Source organism: Bactrocera dorsalis, chromosome 1, assembly GCF_023373825.1.
Source record: "Bactrocera dorsalis isolate Fly_Bdor chromosome 1, ASM2337382v1, whole genome shotgun sequence".
Lineage (NCBI taxonomy): Eukaryota > Metazoa > Arthropoda > Insecta > Diptera > Tephritidae > Bactrocera > Bactrocera dorsalis.
Window position 1 is genome coordinate 64962629 of NC_064303.1, and position 14851 is coordinate 64977479.

The 14851-nt window shown below is 34.6% G+C and overlaps 3 protein-coding genes across 3 annotated transcripts in view; 1 reads left to right on the top strand and 2 right to left on the bottom strand.

The window, feature by feature from the left end:
* The first annotated feature begins 2823 nt into the window (after positions 1-2823).
* Positions 2824-4036, top strand: LOC125775468 (uncharacterized). Its single transcript, XM_049446115.1, has 3 exons — positions 2824-3104; positions 3167-3346; positions 3411-4036. Exons 1-3 carry the CDS (start codon positions 2961-2963, stop codon positions 3921-3923), a joined length of 837 nt encoding a protein of 278 aa, XP_049302072.1. The 5' UTR covers positions 2824-2960; the 3' UTR covers positions 3924-4036.
* A 113-nt stretch (positions 4037-4149) lies between these two features.
* On the bottom strand, positions 4150-5430 carry LOC125775404 (putative nuclease HARBI1). Its single transcript, XM_049445967.1, has 3 exons — positions 4993-5430; positions 4790-4937; positions 4150-4710 (listed from the first exon to the last, which is right to left on the bottom strand). The coding sequence occupies exons 1-3, from the start codon at positions 5403-5405 to the stop codon at positions 4201-4203; spliced, it is 1071 nt and encodes a 356-aa protein (XP_049301924.1). The 5' UTR covers positions 5406-5430; the 3' UTR covers positions 4150-4200.
* Positions 5431-6863: 1433 nt separating this feature from the next.
* Positions 6864-14851, bottom strand: part of LOC105223131 (transcription factor glial cells missing) — a 72340-nt gene continuing 64352 nt past the window's right edge. Inside the window, exon 2 of the mRNA XM_049462647.1 lies at positions 6864-9623. Coding sequence (XP_049318604.1) covers positions 8525-9623 — 1099 coding nt within the window. The 3' untranslated portion in view covers positions 6864-8524. The remainder of the gene's footprint in view (positions 9624-14851) is intronic.

Below are 14851 nucleotides of genomic sequence, written 5' to 3' on the forward strand. Positions count from 1 at the left end.
AGAACCAAAATGAGTTATGTGTGGCAATTTTTTAAAGAAGTGGATGCTGTTTTCGCAAAATGTGATATTTTGCCCTTCTTTTCCATTTAATGTAAATATTTTTAACACTATTTAATTTTATCTTTTATGTATATACTTTGTATTTGGTGATTTTCTAAAAATGAATTTACTATGTTAATTTCTGTTTATTTTAATAAATATGTACATTGTACCTAAATGAAAAAAGGAAACAATTTTGTTCTACTTTATTGGCCTATGTCTGTTACAATTTTTATTCTAGTCACAGTCACAGTTTAAAATCACTGCTACTACAAAGTCACAGTCACAAGTAGCAGTGTTCCTTAAAAGTCACAACATCGCCCATCACTAGTCGTCGATGCATCGGTATTTTTGGCAGTTAACATTGCGCGTGCACTTAAGGAACCGTAGTTACGATATTTTGGCAATGGCCGAACATTCGGGTTGAGTTCATCTTTCGTGAATTGATAAGCGGCGAATGAAATTAATATCAAACCACCGGAAGTATCAACCGTAATTGACCCATTTCCAAGTTTTAGCGAAGACGGTGTAAAATGTCTTCGGCAATGATATTTTTGTTCGTATCCCATAATAGGTGCGGATTTGAAGGCTGATATGTCGAAATGATTATCGCGAAAAGTGTGCGGACTTCATTTGCATTCCAGTGATTGACATTTTCCAGCAATTGTAACTGCTGGTTTACTTCTCCAAAACTCGAAGACCCCGTACCATTCACTGTACGCAATGACTCAAATGAAGTTGAACCACGTTCATTAATCAATAGCAATCGAAGGTAGAAACAATCATCGTTTTTCGGGTAGATTGTGTAAATTCGTTCTAATGCATTAATTGATAACACACCTGGATGAGCATCTACTGAGGATCACTGACGAAAGTTGAGAAAAAACTCCTAAATGTTAATTTTGTTGCTAGCGGTGTTTCCACTGGCTGTACTGTATTCTCTGGGTTGAAATACACTCTTTGGCCATTCTCCTAATCAAATGCGAGACGCACGACAGTCAGAAAACGTTTATGAATTGCAAAAGTAAATATCGTACAAAGAGCTTTATTGCAATTCACGTTTCGACCGTATCGTATTGCTTCCTTTGGTGACGTATTTACAAACGCATTTTATAGATTTCACCAAACTGCAATACTCAATATTGATATGAGTTTTGAATGTGAATTAAACAACAGTGGGGAATATAGTACGATCCATGTGTTGTCAGCTTCGATATTCACTCTTCTAAATTGAATGCTGAATGTTCTTGCATTGTTATCTGGTGAACGATGCCGATAGAGTGGATATTTTCAGTTTGTGTTTCCGAGAGAAAAGCACATGGATAGTGTTTCGTGCTTTTATTGTCAGATGTACAAACCGAAAAGGGATTGTAGTGGATGCAAGGTCCATGAACCATATTGGTTTCCCACTTCGTATAATACTGGATCTTTCTCTGGATTAGGAATTTCCGCAGAAATGGTTCCATCAATTTGATCTAGTGTAACCACCATCCACCATCCAAAGAAGAATGTATGCGTGCGGCAAACTTCTCTTTTGCCACTCAAAAGAGTACATCTAACATCTAAGAGCACCACATCTACGTTGCTTCAAGATAAAGCAGAAGTCGTGGTGTGACATCGTGACGATCGCTTGCTAATTGACCCCGATCCATAATACCGCACGTATGGCATCGCATCCTGGGAGTACTCGGTCATGTGCCTTGGGCTGCTAATGTAAGTTGATGCCAAAAAGAACGCCGACCGTAGCAAATTTCAATCTGTTATTGATCACTATGTGTGCAACACACGTAACATTTCCACTGAATAATTTTCAAAAATATTTGAAACAAACGACAAATTTGAAAGATTCAAATAATTGAAAAACAGAACAAAAAAATTGAAAAAAAAATGTGTATGGAAAAATTTAATTTTTTGGAATTGTCCAATTTTCCGACTTTTCCTCACAAAAAGCATACAGGTTTTGTTTATTTTTAAACCTTCCCCGATTCCCACAGAACATTCTCTGAAAATTTCATCAAGATTGGTTCAGTCGTTCTCTCAGCGTTACTAATAAACAAACATTCAATCGTTTGTATGGAAAAAAGAAAAGGGATGGTTTTAGGAGTTTTCCGGCAATTATTCGAATTTTTCTTGCCGAAAAACCTTCCTTGAGCCTCAAACAACATTTTAAAAAAAGAATTGGCAAAATTGGTCCAGGCGTTGTTGAGTTATGCGCTTACCAACACATTTTGCGATTCACTTTTATATATAAGATTATGTTTTTTGACAATGTTATAGAAAATTTTACATTTGTTATCGACATATTTATTTTCATTCATGTGTAAAAACATCTCTGAATAATGCAATGTAATAGATTTTGTGACTGTCATCTACAGACTAGAAAAATCGTCTCAGGTCACAAAAATTGTCTCTAACTTAAAATGTCAAATTTAGAGGCTTGTGACTATATCACAGTACAGAATCGCACGGTAATTAAGTCATTATAGATACCTAATAACTAATTTCTTTAAATTGTACTACAAGGCTTTTTAAGACTTTCCATTCTTGTACATGAGTGTGATTGAAATGTCATCTTGTTATACAGCTTAATACTCTTAAATCTACAGCCCTATTCTGAAAAAACCTCTCAACTGAGTTGAGAGGAAATATTTAAGAGATTTCTTGTGAGGCATAATTTGTGAGGCTATTCTAGCTCAAACCTCATAAGAAAAAAGCTCAAAAAAGTCACCACGTGAGGTAAAAAGCTTTTAGCTGTCAAACAGCTGTTTTAAGAAAAATAAGCAAACAAAAAAGTACAATGGAAAATCAGCATATGTAAGTAATTTTGCAAATTTTAAATATATATATATACAATAATTTTATATATTCCTAGGCGTACAAAAACGGAGAGAACAACTCAGGAGCAGCTGCAACATTACATAATGTTTTGCAAGCACCATCCTGAGTTGCAACGCGGGAAGCTAACTCCGACCAACCCTCAAGGGCTGCAAATACTTTGGTCGGAGTTAGCAGACAATTTAAATGCCTTAAGAGGCCCAACCCGGTCGGCAGCCAAGTGGAAGGAGGTAAGTTAATAAATGCTTGTGTTTGTGTCACATTATTAAAATACATACATATATTTCCATAGTCATTAATGCATTGGAAACACCAGTTGCGATCGCGAGCGCGCAAACTGAAAACACATGCGCAAGCGACTGGTGGAGGCCCTCCGATAAGTGGAATGACTCCATTCGAGGAGCAAGCTATAACAACATTTGGGGCAGCAGCGGTAGATGGATTGCCGGGTGTTGCGACTTTGGGTCATCAGGTAATATTTTAATTTAATATTTTTAATTACATGAGGCAATAATTGGTCCGTTTTATACTTACAGGTTTTGCCGTTGTATATAAATACACTTGAAGCTCCAGCTTCCTCGCCAACACCAACAGTCGCATCGCCTGCTCCAGCACCCTCACTAGCAGTCGCATCGCCTGTTCCAGCATCTTCAGTAGCAGTCGCATCGCCTGTTCCAGCATCTTCACTAGCAGTCACATCGCCTGCTCCAGTTTTTTCTGCTTTATCAAACAATTTTTCTTCCTCGCCATCACCTCATTTTTCTTCTTCACCATCACCTCCATCTTCTTCCTTATCTCCTCCCATATTATCTTCTTCTATGCCGTCGCCTTCTTATATCCCTCCCGAAAAATCGACTGCAGCGAAGATGCTTGGAACAGTGCTGAAAAAAATGGAGGACAGAGAAAAGCGAGAGGAGGAGGCCATTGCTCTACAAAGGCAAATTGTAGAGCAAAATGCGCAGATGACAGGGGTGCTGACTCAAATGACACAGGCACTAACCTCGCTGTCAGAGGTTATGGCTAAGTTGTCCCAAAAATTGGATAAATAATAATAAAAATGTAAAAAATGAAATAGAAATGTAAAAAATGAAATGAAAATGTAAAAAATGAAATAGAAATGTAAAAAATGAAATAGAAATGTAAAAAATGAAATAAAAATGAAAAAAATAAAATTAATTATTTAAACATATGTAGATGTCTTTTTTTCATTCTTAGAGGAAGTAAAATGTACAGAGACAGTAAGTAACTTACATATATGTATATATATTTATATATATATATTTATAGTACATAACGCCACTGGAAATATATACATACATATGTATATTATAAAGACATAATGTAACGTTCTCTTACTCTAGCACCCTCCCTAAAATTGGGGTTTTCGAAAACAATTTCGGTGTCTTGTGATTCTTCTAAAACTTCTTCGAAGCCAAGGTCTGCAGCCACACCATGCTTCAGTAATATGTTGTGAAGAATTGTACACGCGTAAATAATCAAAGACGCTTTTTCAGGGCTGTAATGAAGAATGCGGTGTTTTGAGAGGCACCGGAATCGTGACTTCAAAACACCAAAGGCCCTCTCAATGGTATTACGTGCTTTGGCGTGCAACTTATTGTAACGCACTTCCCTTGCGTTTGAAGGTTCAGCGACTGGCGTTAACAGCCATGGCTCCAATGGATATCCTTGGTCGCCTAACAACCACGAATCACTTTGCGTGTTATAGGTATTTGTGAGGTGCATACGTGTTGGGGATGTGGTCCAAATACCAGAATCATGGCAAGACCCGGGATATCTCGCGTTGACAGCGGTGAACAGAAGTCGATGATCACAAACCTGCCAAAAATGCAAATATATACATATGTATTAATAGAAAGATTGGTAAATAGTTTGTATAATATAGAACATTACGTACTGCTTCTACATTAAGGCAGTAAAATCCTTTCCGGTTCATAAAAAGTGAGAGAGGAGTAGTGGCGTCTGTAGTTGAGGGTGAAACAATCCCAATAAGGGTACAATCGATTGCGCCGATTGTGCCCTTGATTCCAAATTTCGTGTAAAAACTGTAAGAAAAAATTTATTTATTTATTTATATTTATTTTTATTTATTTATCTTACCCCTTCTTTGCATCTGACACATCCTGCGCGCTTGAAGGGAAATAAATTTCACTTCCCTTAACATCAACAATTAGTTTTGAAATAAAGTGCAGAGCTCTTGATACTGAGGATTGGCTCATAGAGAGCATATAATTATTACCAACGCATTTTTGATACGAGCCATGCCCGTAAAAATATAAACTCGTCAGGAAACGCAGATCAAAAGGAATACTTGACTTCTGCACATCATGCGGCTCCAATTCACTTATCAGCGATTTACATAGCGATTTTGGGAATCGAAATGTGTTAATAAATGCAGTGTCTTGCATAGTAAAGGGATCGCTTTTGTCTCGCAAACCCTTTAAGATTTTTCTCCTACCCTCCGATTCCTCCTCCTCAACAATTGCCGCATATACAAATAATAATTCCTCCATTCTAATAACACATAAAATTCTCAATATTTTAAAAAATTTAAAATATGCAAAACAAAACAAACACCGATGTTTTGTATTATGATGCCTGCTTTCACACGTCACAGAAATTTGTGAGAATAGTGAGCATTTGAGCTTTTGAATTTTCGCCAGAATAAGGTAACCCTCACTACAGTGAGAAACATCATTGTAGTGAGGTTGGTGACTTTAGTGAGGGCATGAGAATAGGGCTGCTAAAAACAATTCTCTAATACCATGTTCAGACCGAAAATTTAAAAGATTAGATTACATTTAAGCATTTCATAGCCCAACAGTGTTATCCCAGCTGTTAGAAAGATAAAAAAAACAGCTGGTATTGTCATTCAAGAATTCACTTCGCTTAATATTTATCAAAAGAAAAGATTGTCATATAGTATTTTGAAATAAAACCCGTCTTTTTAAATATTTTCTATATAATACATAGAAATAATGGATGCACTTTTTCATTTGTTAAGTCGATTTTCAGGTGAAATTAGATTCATTGCTCTAAAAAAAATTTGTTTGCTTACATTTTTTTCCCTTTGTAGTGTCTAAATCAGCTGTGATAATGTAACAGATTTCCAGTGCTGTTAAGCAGATTGCGCAAAATCAGAGTCGCACAGAGAGATTTAGCGTGGATCAGTTTCAAACCATTTCAATGAAGTGATTTGGAGCTGTCAATTTTGTATGGCGAAATTTTGATAAATTTATAAGATTAGTGGGATAATCCATTCAACAGCCGAAATCGTGTGATTAAGTGTCGGTCTGAACATGGTATAATATTGTAATTCAGTTTTCCATATTGCTGCATGGCATACTTATGGCGGGATTCTGTAACCAGTCTCTAGTCTCTATTTGAGACATTTTGAGGTAAAATCTCAATTTGTGACTAGTTACTATTCACTAAACAGTCTCTAGCGTTAGTCTCAAAATATTGCCTCAAATTTCAGACCTGGTAGTTAGCAGGTCACACAACCAAAAAGAACTCTTACCTACCATTTTGAATATACTGAATAGAGACCATCATAGATATTAATCGATTGTCGTTTTTTATATTTTGTAAGCAACTCAAACACGAAAAGATGAAAAATAAATCAATTTTACATAAATATATACAAATATGTCATATGTTTTTTATTGTTATTGGTAATTATGTTTTTTGACTTTGTTTTGGAAAATTTAATATTTGTCATCGACATATTTATTTTCATTCAAGTTTAAAAATGTCTCTGAATAATAAAACGTAATAGATTTTGTGACTGTCACTTACAGAATAGCAGAATCGTCTCAAGTCTCAAAAATTGTCTCTAACTTAAAATCTCAAATTCAGAGACTTGAGACTGTATCACAGTACAGAATCGCACGGCTGATTTTGAGCTTAATCTATTGGGGTACTCACATCGTGTCATAAAGCATCGTCAAATCATAAAATCATAACTTTTTATGCTAGTGTAAAAATCTTGTGTTGGATTGCTTACTAAAATCCGTTCACGCAAATACAACTCTGAAGCTATGTTTTCGGATCCTTATAACTTATAACTTTTGCGACTCTGTGAAACCCCTATATTATTGTTATACTCGCGCAATGTGAAACGGTAACGGTTATTTGTACAAATAAAACCTAAACGAGACATTCTTAGAACTATTATACGTAGGCTGCTATATATATTTTTGGACTAGGCAACACTAAGTGTTTTTTTACAGGGAATTAAAAAATTCATCTCGGCCAAAAAATGGAACCAACTCGTGAACATTTTCGTGCGATCATTTTTCACAACTTTCGACGTGGATTATCACGACAAGAGTGCATCGATGAACTTAAATCTTTGTATGGCTATGAAGCACCATCCTATAGCACTGAGAAAAACTGGTACAACGAATTCAATCGTGGCCGACGCTCGCTCAAAAACAGCCGTTGTGCCAGAAAACATCGATGCCGTACGTGAACTGATAATGCAAGACCGTCATGTAACAAACCTTCAGATAGAGGCATGCCTATACATTTCTCCCACCAGCATACATTCGATATTGCATGAACATCTGGCCGTAAAAAATGTTTGTTCTCGTTGGATCCCGCACAATTTGACAATCGCTCAAAAAAAGGCTCGTGTGGATTGGTGGTAATAAATATGCCTATTTTCATTATTAGGCCAGAAATATATATAGCAGCGCTCGTAAGCGATAAGACAAAAACGAATCTATGTAACTTGTACACATGTTAATTGGCACACAAAATGTTATGCGAAGGCCCATAATATGCTATAACTAAGGGAAAAATTAAACTACAATATAAAAAATTTGGTACAAAGGATCACAGTCTATAAACTTAATTGGATTATTTAATCCCATCGTAAAGTGTGAAAATGAGCGATTACAAAAATTATACTGAAAAATACTAAAAGTGGAACGATTCGCTTAAAACAAAACATTATATAAGCAAATTAAATGAAGTGGAATCACTTTATAAACTGCACTTGATCCTATTTAGTACATACGAAAATAAGGATTTTTGTAGTTCTATTGGGCTTTACACCAAATATATAAACATGTTTTCAAACATACAGTGCGTTCAAAAAAAAACGTTTTCCTTTGTAAGGAAAAATGGAATTAGGAAATAATTATAAAAATTACATTGCACATCTCGTATTTAACTCGCCCAACTCGTATTTGAAACCTTGCAGTTTTTTTAATAGTTCATTTGGGGTTTTTAGCATGCTTCATTAAAAAAGCTGTTTCAAAAATTTTTGTGTACTTAGCACTAATTTTTTAACACACTGTACTCCAGTTTAATTTCCAAAGTAAATGCAATCAATCCAGACTTTCCTGTGACTTCAACATAATGCTTTTCGATTTTGCAGTTGACTTTATACAGTTTGTATTGATTTGTATGAGTGCTGAAAATATTCCCCGTTTTGGAGCGTCGCAAATTGCAATATATAAAATGATCGATTACACCCAAACTTAGCACTCCTTTATACATATGTTTTTCAAATGTATTTATTTACAATAGATTTTATTAGATTGATATTCCTGTGTTGTGAGCAAAACGTATATATTTACAAACCAAATTATTAAACTAGTTTTATTTATTTCAAATTAAATAATTAAATACAATAATTCCATGCGTTATCGTGCCCAGAATAATAAAACTCAGAATTTGTGTTGCTTTCATAAGTAGCGTGCTGGTACTGTGTTTGATGATTTTCGATATTTTTTTCATGGGAGTTCATGTTTTGATATTCTTCAATAAAGTCGAAATGAAAATCTTTAGAAACATTAGGTAGCTGAATCTGTTGCATCGAAACAGGTTCAAATACTGTATTATATATTTCAGTAGTTTGAGCTGCAAAGTAAGCAACTGACCTTGCTAATTCTTGGCGTTGGTTACTGGCAAGAGTTAGAGAGGTCGAGGAGGCTGAACATGGCACAAAGCAGGGATAGTAATAATCATCTGAATTGTAGCCGGAACTAGAAGTAACACTGGATGTGTCATCATAATTTTCATTGAATCGGCGCGGTTCATGATAAACTGGTGTATAGAATTGTGTTTCGCTTGTAGAATTTAAGTCCATTATTTTAGATTTCTGTATCGTATTTTGTAATTGCTGATTCTGCATAGAAGGAGAGTAATAAATGGAAACTGAAGATGTCATAGCAGATGACGGTGCACAATTTTCGAGCATTGTAAAATTATTTTCAAGTCTGTTAACATTGGAAACTGCAGTCATGTGGTTTAAATTCAAATTATCCGTTAATGTTGTTGTATTTAAACATACATTTGAGGACATGAAAGGAGTAATTTCTGTAGGTAAAAGTCTAGACTGTTCCAGATTTTCTTGCTCTTGAGCAAATGGAGCCACGTTGTGAGACCTTTCATAAATACTACAATAATTCTTTGTGTTCCTTTGTTCTTCTAATTCATGTAACCGGTGCTGTGGGTTCATAAAGTGGTTATTAGTACTGCGGTATTTATTATTGCGAGAAGTTTTTCGTTGTGTAAGCGTAGTAGATGTATTGCGAATACGTCGGTTATTACCGAAAAGACGTCGTGCTTCAGTTGACCCCTTGGCTTCGGGCTTTGGATGGTCATGCGTCCCTTTTGCTTGAAAAAATATAACATTACTGGCTCGACGCCAAAAATGGGTTACCGGATAACCACAATGGCCTTTACAAGGTTGTATTTCCAAACGTCCTGAGCAATTTCTGAAAAAATAATTTTAAAACATTTTTATTAGTAAAAGTTTTGAGAAAGTTATAATCAACCGTAACTTTTTAACTTTATGGACTACCTAAGGATATATAAGGGGTATTCGCTTGCTTTTGCAAAACCCTTGCACGGTGCAAGAATTGCATATATTTCCTCTTGGTGCACCGGCACAACAACAAACACTCGCAGAAAATTATTTGCAATGGCTGTAAAATATGACAGATCAAAACCCATGTATATTTGCGTGCAATGTTACGCAAAAATATAATTGCAACCCTGTTTTAGCCGCCATTTTACATAAAGACATATTACGTTATTAAATTGTTGAGGAAGGTAAGTTTTAAATCGATTTTATAACTTCTATTTAAATTATAAAAACTTGTTACCGGTTTTTTTGTTAAAAATGTATGCAGAAGGTGCCCCAATTCACAATAGCCATGCACAATAAGTCATCTTATATATAAAAATGAATCGAAAAATGTGTTGGTAAGCGCATAACTCAAAAACGCCTGGACCAATTTTGCCAATTCTTATTTTAAAATATTCGTTGGGGTTCAAGGATGGTTTTTACGGCAAGCAAATTTCGAATAATTGCCGGAAACCCCCTAAAAACAGCCATTTTCTTTTTTCCATACAAGCGAATGAATGTTTGTTTATTAGTAACGCTAAGGGAACGACTGAACCAATCTTGATGAAATTTTCAGAGAATGTTCTGTGTGGATCGGGGAAGGTTTAGAAATATAAAAACGTGTATACTTTTCGTGAGGAAAAGTCGGAAAAGTCGAAAATTCCAAAAATTTAATTTTTTCCATACAAATTTTCTTTTTTAATTTTTTTTGTTTTGTTTTTCAATTATTTGAATCGTTCAAATTTGTCGTTTGCTTCAAAGATTTTTGAAAATTATTCAGTGAAAATGTTATGTGTGCTGCACACAAAGTGATTAATTATAGATTGGAATTTGTTACGATGCCACGAAGTGAGGTTTGTCGCACGTACACATTCTTCTTTGGACGGTGGATGGTTGTTACACCAGATCAAATTAATGAACTCATTTCAGCGGAAATTCCTGATACAGAGAAAGGTCCAGTATTATACGAAGTGGTGAAAACCAATATGGTTCATGGACCTTGCGGACACCACAATCCCACTTCGGTTTGTATGTCTGACAATAAATGCACGAAACACTATCCACGTGCTTTTCTTTCGGAAACACAAACTGGAAATGATGGATATCCACTGTATCGGCGATGGTCACCATACGACAATGGCAGAACATTCAGCATTCAATTCAGAATAGTGAATATCGAAGTTGGAAACACATGGATCGTACCATATTCACCATTATTGTCAAAATTCACATTCAAAACTCATATTAATGTTGAGTATTGCAGTATAATGTAATCGATAAAATACATTTGTAAGTACGTCACCAAATAAAGCAACATGGCAGTTATTGGTCTTGAACGATATGGTCGATACGTGAACTGCACTAAAGCGCTCTGTAGGATATTTACTTTTGCAATTCATGAACGTTTTTCGACTGTTGTGCGTCTCGCAGTTCATTTGGAGAATGGCTAAGGAGTGTTTTTCAACCCAGAGAATACAGTACAGCCAATGGAAACACTACCAGCAACAAAATTAACATTTTCAAGTTTTTTTCTCAACTTGCTCTATCCGGAAATGTCTTGATATTATACATAGAATGCATCGTCGAAGAGATATTTACGCAGAAAGCAAGACCAACCAGTAGATTGACATCCAGGTGTGTTCTCAACTAATACATTAGGACGAATAACGACGATTGCTTCTACCTTCGGTTGCTATTGATTAATGTACGCGGTTCAAATTCATTTGAGTTATTGCATACTGTGAATGGTAAGGTGTGTGCAACTTTTTGAGAAGCATGCCAGCAATTGCAATTGCTGGAAACTGGTAATCACTGGAATTAAACGATGGACGATGCGATAGCTACTTCGAATCCCACTGAAGTTCGCACACTTTTCGCGATGATCAGCCTTCAAATCCGCGTCAATTATGGGATACGACCAAAAATTACATTGCCGAAGACATTTTACATTGTATACGCTAAGAATTGGAAATGGGTCAATACGGGCTCATACTTTCTAGGGTTTAATATCAATTCCATATGACGTTTATCAATTCAACGAAGATGAACTCATCACGAATGTTTATACAAACTTTGGCCAAATTATCGTAAGTACTATTCCTTGAGTGCGCGCACAATGTTAGCTGCCACAAATACCTATGTTGTTGACATAAATTGGAAGATTCAAAGTCAAATTCCAGGAGACCTGCGCTCATACAAATCTATCGATCGTCTTGACAGTGAGGACGACGCCGCGAATTATCCAGTGAAATTTCTAAATTCTTTGGAGAGGCTTGGTATGCCACCGCATCATTTACGTCTCAGTGAAAATTGCATTTGAGATGACAATCAACAGGACACAAGGATAGCCGCATTGTGTGTGGCATAAATTTGAAAATGCTATGTTTTTCACACGGCCAGATATACGTGACGTGGTCACGAGTTGGAAAACCATCTTTTCTGTACACCGGAACAGAAACCAAAAAATTTTGTTTATCAAGCTGCGTTACATTGAAAAAAAAAAAATGAAATGATAAATTTAATTTTCTTTTAATTTCAAAACACATAATTTCACGCAGGAAAACGGCTGCGGGGTCAGCTAGTTCAAAATAAATTGACCAAATAAGCTGTTCATATATCACTAGATTCTGCAATGGGTGCTCTCGTGTCCTTGTATATTTCGGTATAGTATTTTTACAATCTGCAATCTTGCAAGAGCATATGTATGTGATGCAAAGGCTTCACTTACCAAAATTCTTCAATAAGCTAACATATAGTACGAAATCCTTCTACACATTAGTGAATCGCTGTAGTTGCTCAAAAGGTAACTCTGGCAACTATAGATAGCATACAGTTCAGTTAGTCAGTCAAGTCGCGTTATTCATATCACACACCATGGATAAATTGATCCGAAACTCCTCTCTTCGCTTTCTGAGAGAGCCCATGATCTCACGGTTTGGTATGGCAACACTGAAAGTTCATGGGCTACGAATCAGGTGACAAGCAAAACAATGAACTGCCAGACAAAATCCCATTAAAAATAACTGACAAAATCAGTTCGTTATTTTTCATTGTGGAATACATAAGTAATTGTGTTGTGAAAATATAGTGTTGTTTTATTAAAAATACAGTGTATAAGTGTTTTTACTAAAAATAAAGTTGGTAAGTGTATTATTAAAGCCATCGTAAATACATGTATATAAATATATTATGTTTTCCTAACGTATTATAGGAAAATGCCGAGAACTAAAAATAAGTGGGTGGCTGGATGCGTAGGAGCGCGACGGTTTTTCAATTTCCCCAACAAGGAGAAGGATGGATCTAGGTTCGTAAATCATTTTATTTAGTAGAATAATATAGTTATTTAGTGAAATTTAGAAATATTTTTTCATAAATTGTGCCTATTTTGATATTGTTTTAGATGCAATTTATTGCATAATAAAAAATATATCATACTTGCGAAATGTAATGTAATTTTGTAAATAGTATTGTAATATTTAATAGATTCAATTTAATATGTTGTTTGGAGTAGCGTAGTAGATGTAAATATTACTATAATTATAAATTATAAGTACAAATAAATGTAATACTAGTAGAAAGTATCGTAAATACTAATAAATGTTGTGATTTTATTTTGTACCTATATGGGTGATATAGGCCTATAGAGGAACCGAGCACCCAAAACTAACTTCGGTAACGCGCCTTTTGTATACCTCAGCGGTGGTGTGGAAATTACAAACTCCCAAAACATTTACTAAAAATTCCCTAACACATTTCTTCCATAGTGGCATCATTGCAAATGTTATAAAAAATGTGGACTTTGACAGCGCTCTCTCGAATCAAAGAGTTTCGTATCAATTTATCCATGTCACACACATCTCATGTGCAACATTTCTCAACAATATAATATAACCCTACAACTAACAAAAGAATCAGCTGTTTTCCAAGAATTTTTCACAGCTGAGATCACCTGATCGAAATCTGCCTTTTTTAGGCACAGAGATGTAATTAAAAGAATGTAGTATATCAACTTTTTTTTTGAAAAAGTATTTGTAACGGAAAACATTAATGAAAACTTTCAAGAATATTTTTGAAACAAAAGTTTATTGGATATTTATTGCTCTTCCTTACCACCTCTGAGGTTGCAATGTAGGCGCGCTACCGATCTTTTTTGGGTGTTCGGTTCCCCAGGAGGCCTATTTTCACCCTTTTTATATATTATATACAGTTTTAAATCAATCTATTTATTATAAAAAAGTATGACTAGATAAAAATAAATATATAAAGTCAGGTACAATTCATGAATATTAATTACATTAAAAATATAACATTGACAATATATGTCAAAACAATCAACTGGAAACTATTTAAACAAAAACCAAAATAAATATAAAAAAATCAGGTACAATTCCATGGTAAACATTAACAATACAAGTCATAACAATCGGCTTGTGTTAATTTTAATGAAAACAAAAATTAATATAAAAAATCAGCTACAATTCAGGAACAACAACAATAATATTCAAAACAATCTACTAAGTAATAAATAATATTTACAAAATATTCTAAATCAACCAAAGCGAAATACTTACTATCAAAGGAATAGTGGTGGAAAGAAGGGTTCTATACCTGGTACACGAAAACACTTAAAAAACAAAAAAAAAATATTGATAATAAGCGTACAAACCTAATCGCTAAATTTCTCATTTCAAAATCACAGATCAAGGTAATCATGGAAATGCGGCCTTCGACAGATAAACTTTTTGACAAACATAAAATAATTCAGACTGACAGACATATATACATATAAAATTTACTTTTTTATAAAATTGGAAACATTTAATAATATATTGATACAATAATTAATATTTTGGACAAAACTAATTAAATTTAATATTTTGGAATTTAAATAATCGAAAAATATTTGAATATTTTATAAAAATATTGTTAAAGTTATAAATTTTATAACCTAACACGGCAACACACTATAGCAGATTTGAGGCATTTGAACGTTTTAGTAGTAGAATATTTGGGGGCAACCCGTACCAAGTGACTAATTAGTAGCAGAATATTTGGGGGCAACCCAAACCAAGTGCCTAATTTGTAGTAGAATATTTA

Excerpts from the sequence above, each read along its gene's own strand:
- LOC125775468 (XM_049446115.1), top strand. The coding sequence starts at position 2,961 with ATGTTTTGCAAGCACCATCCTGAGTTGCAACGCGGGAAGCTAACTCCG. Across the intron at positions 3,105-3,166 it reads CGGCAGCCAAGTGGAAGGAG|TCATTAATGCATTGGAAACA; the intron begins GTAAGTTAATAA and ends ATATTTCCATAG. Across the intron at positions 3,347-3,410 it reads TTGCGACTTTGGGTCATCAG|GTTTTGCCGTTGTATATAAA; the intron begins GTAATATTTTAA and ends TTATACTTACAG.
- LOC125775404 (XM_049445967.1), bottom strand. The coding sequence starts at position 5,405 with ATGGAGGAATTATTATTTGTATATGCGGCAATTGTTGAGGAGGAGGAA. Across the intron at positions 4,938-4,992 it reads GTGTCAGATGCAAAGAAGGG|TTTTTACACGAAATTTGGAA; the intron begins GTAAGATAAATA and ends TTTTTCTTACAG. Across the intron at positions 4,711-4,789 it reads ACTGCCTTAATGTAGAAGCA|GTTTGTGATCATCGACTTCT; the intron begins GTACGTAATGTT and ends CATTTTTGGCAG.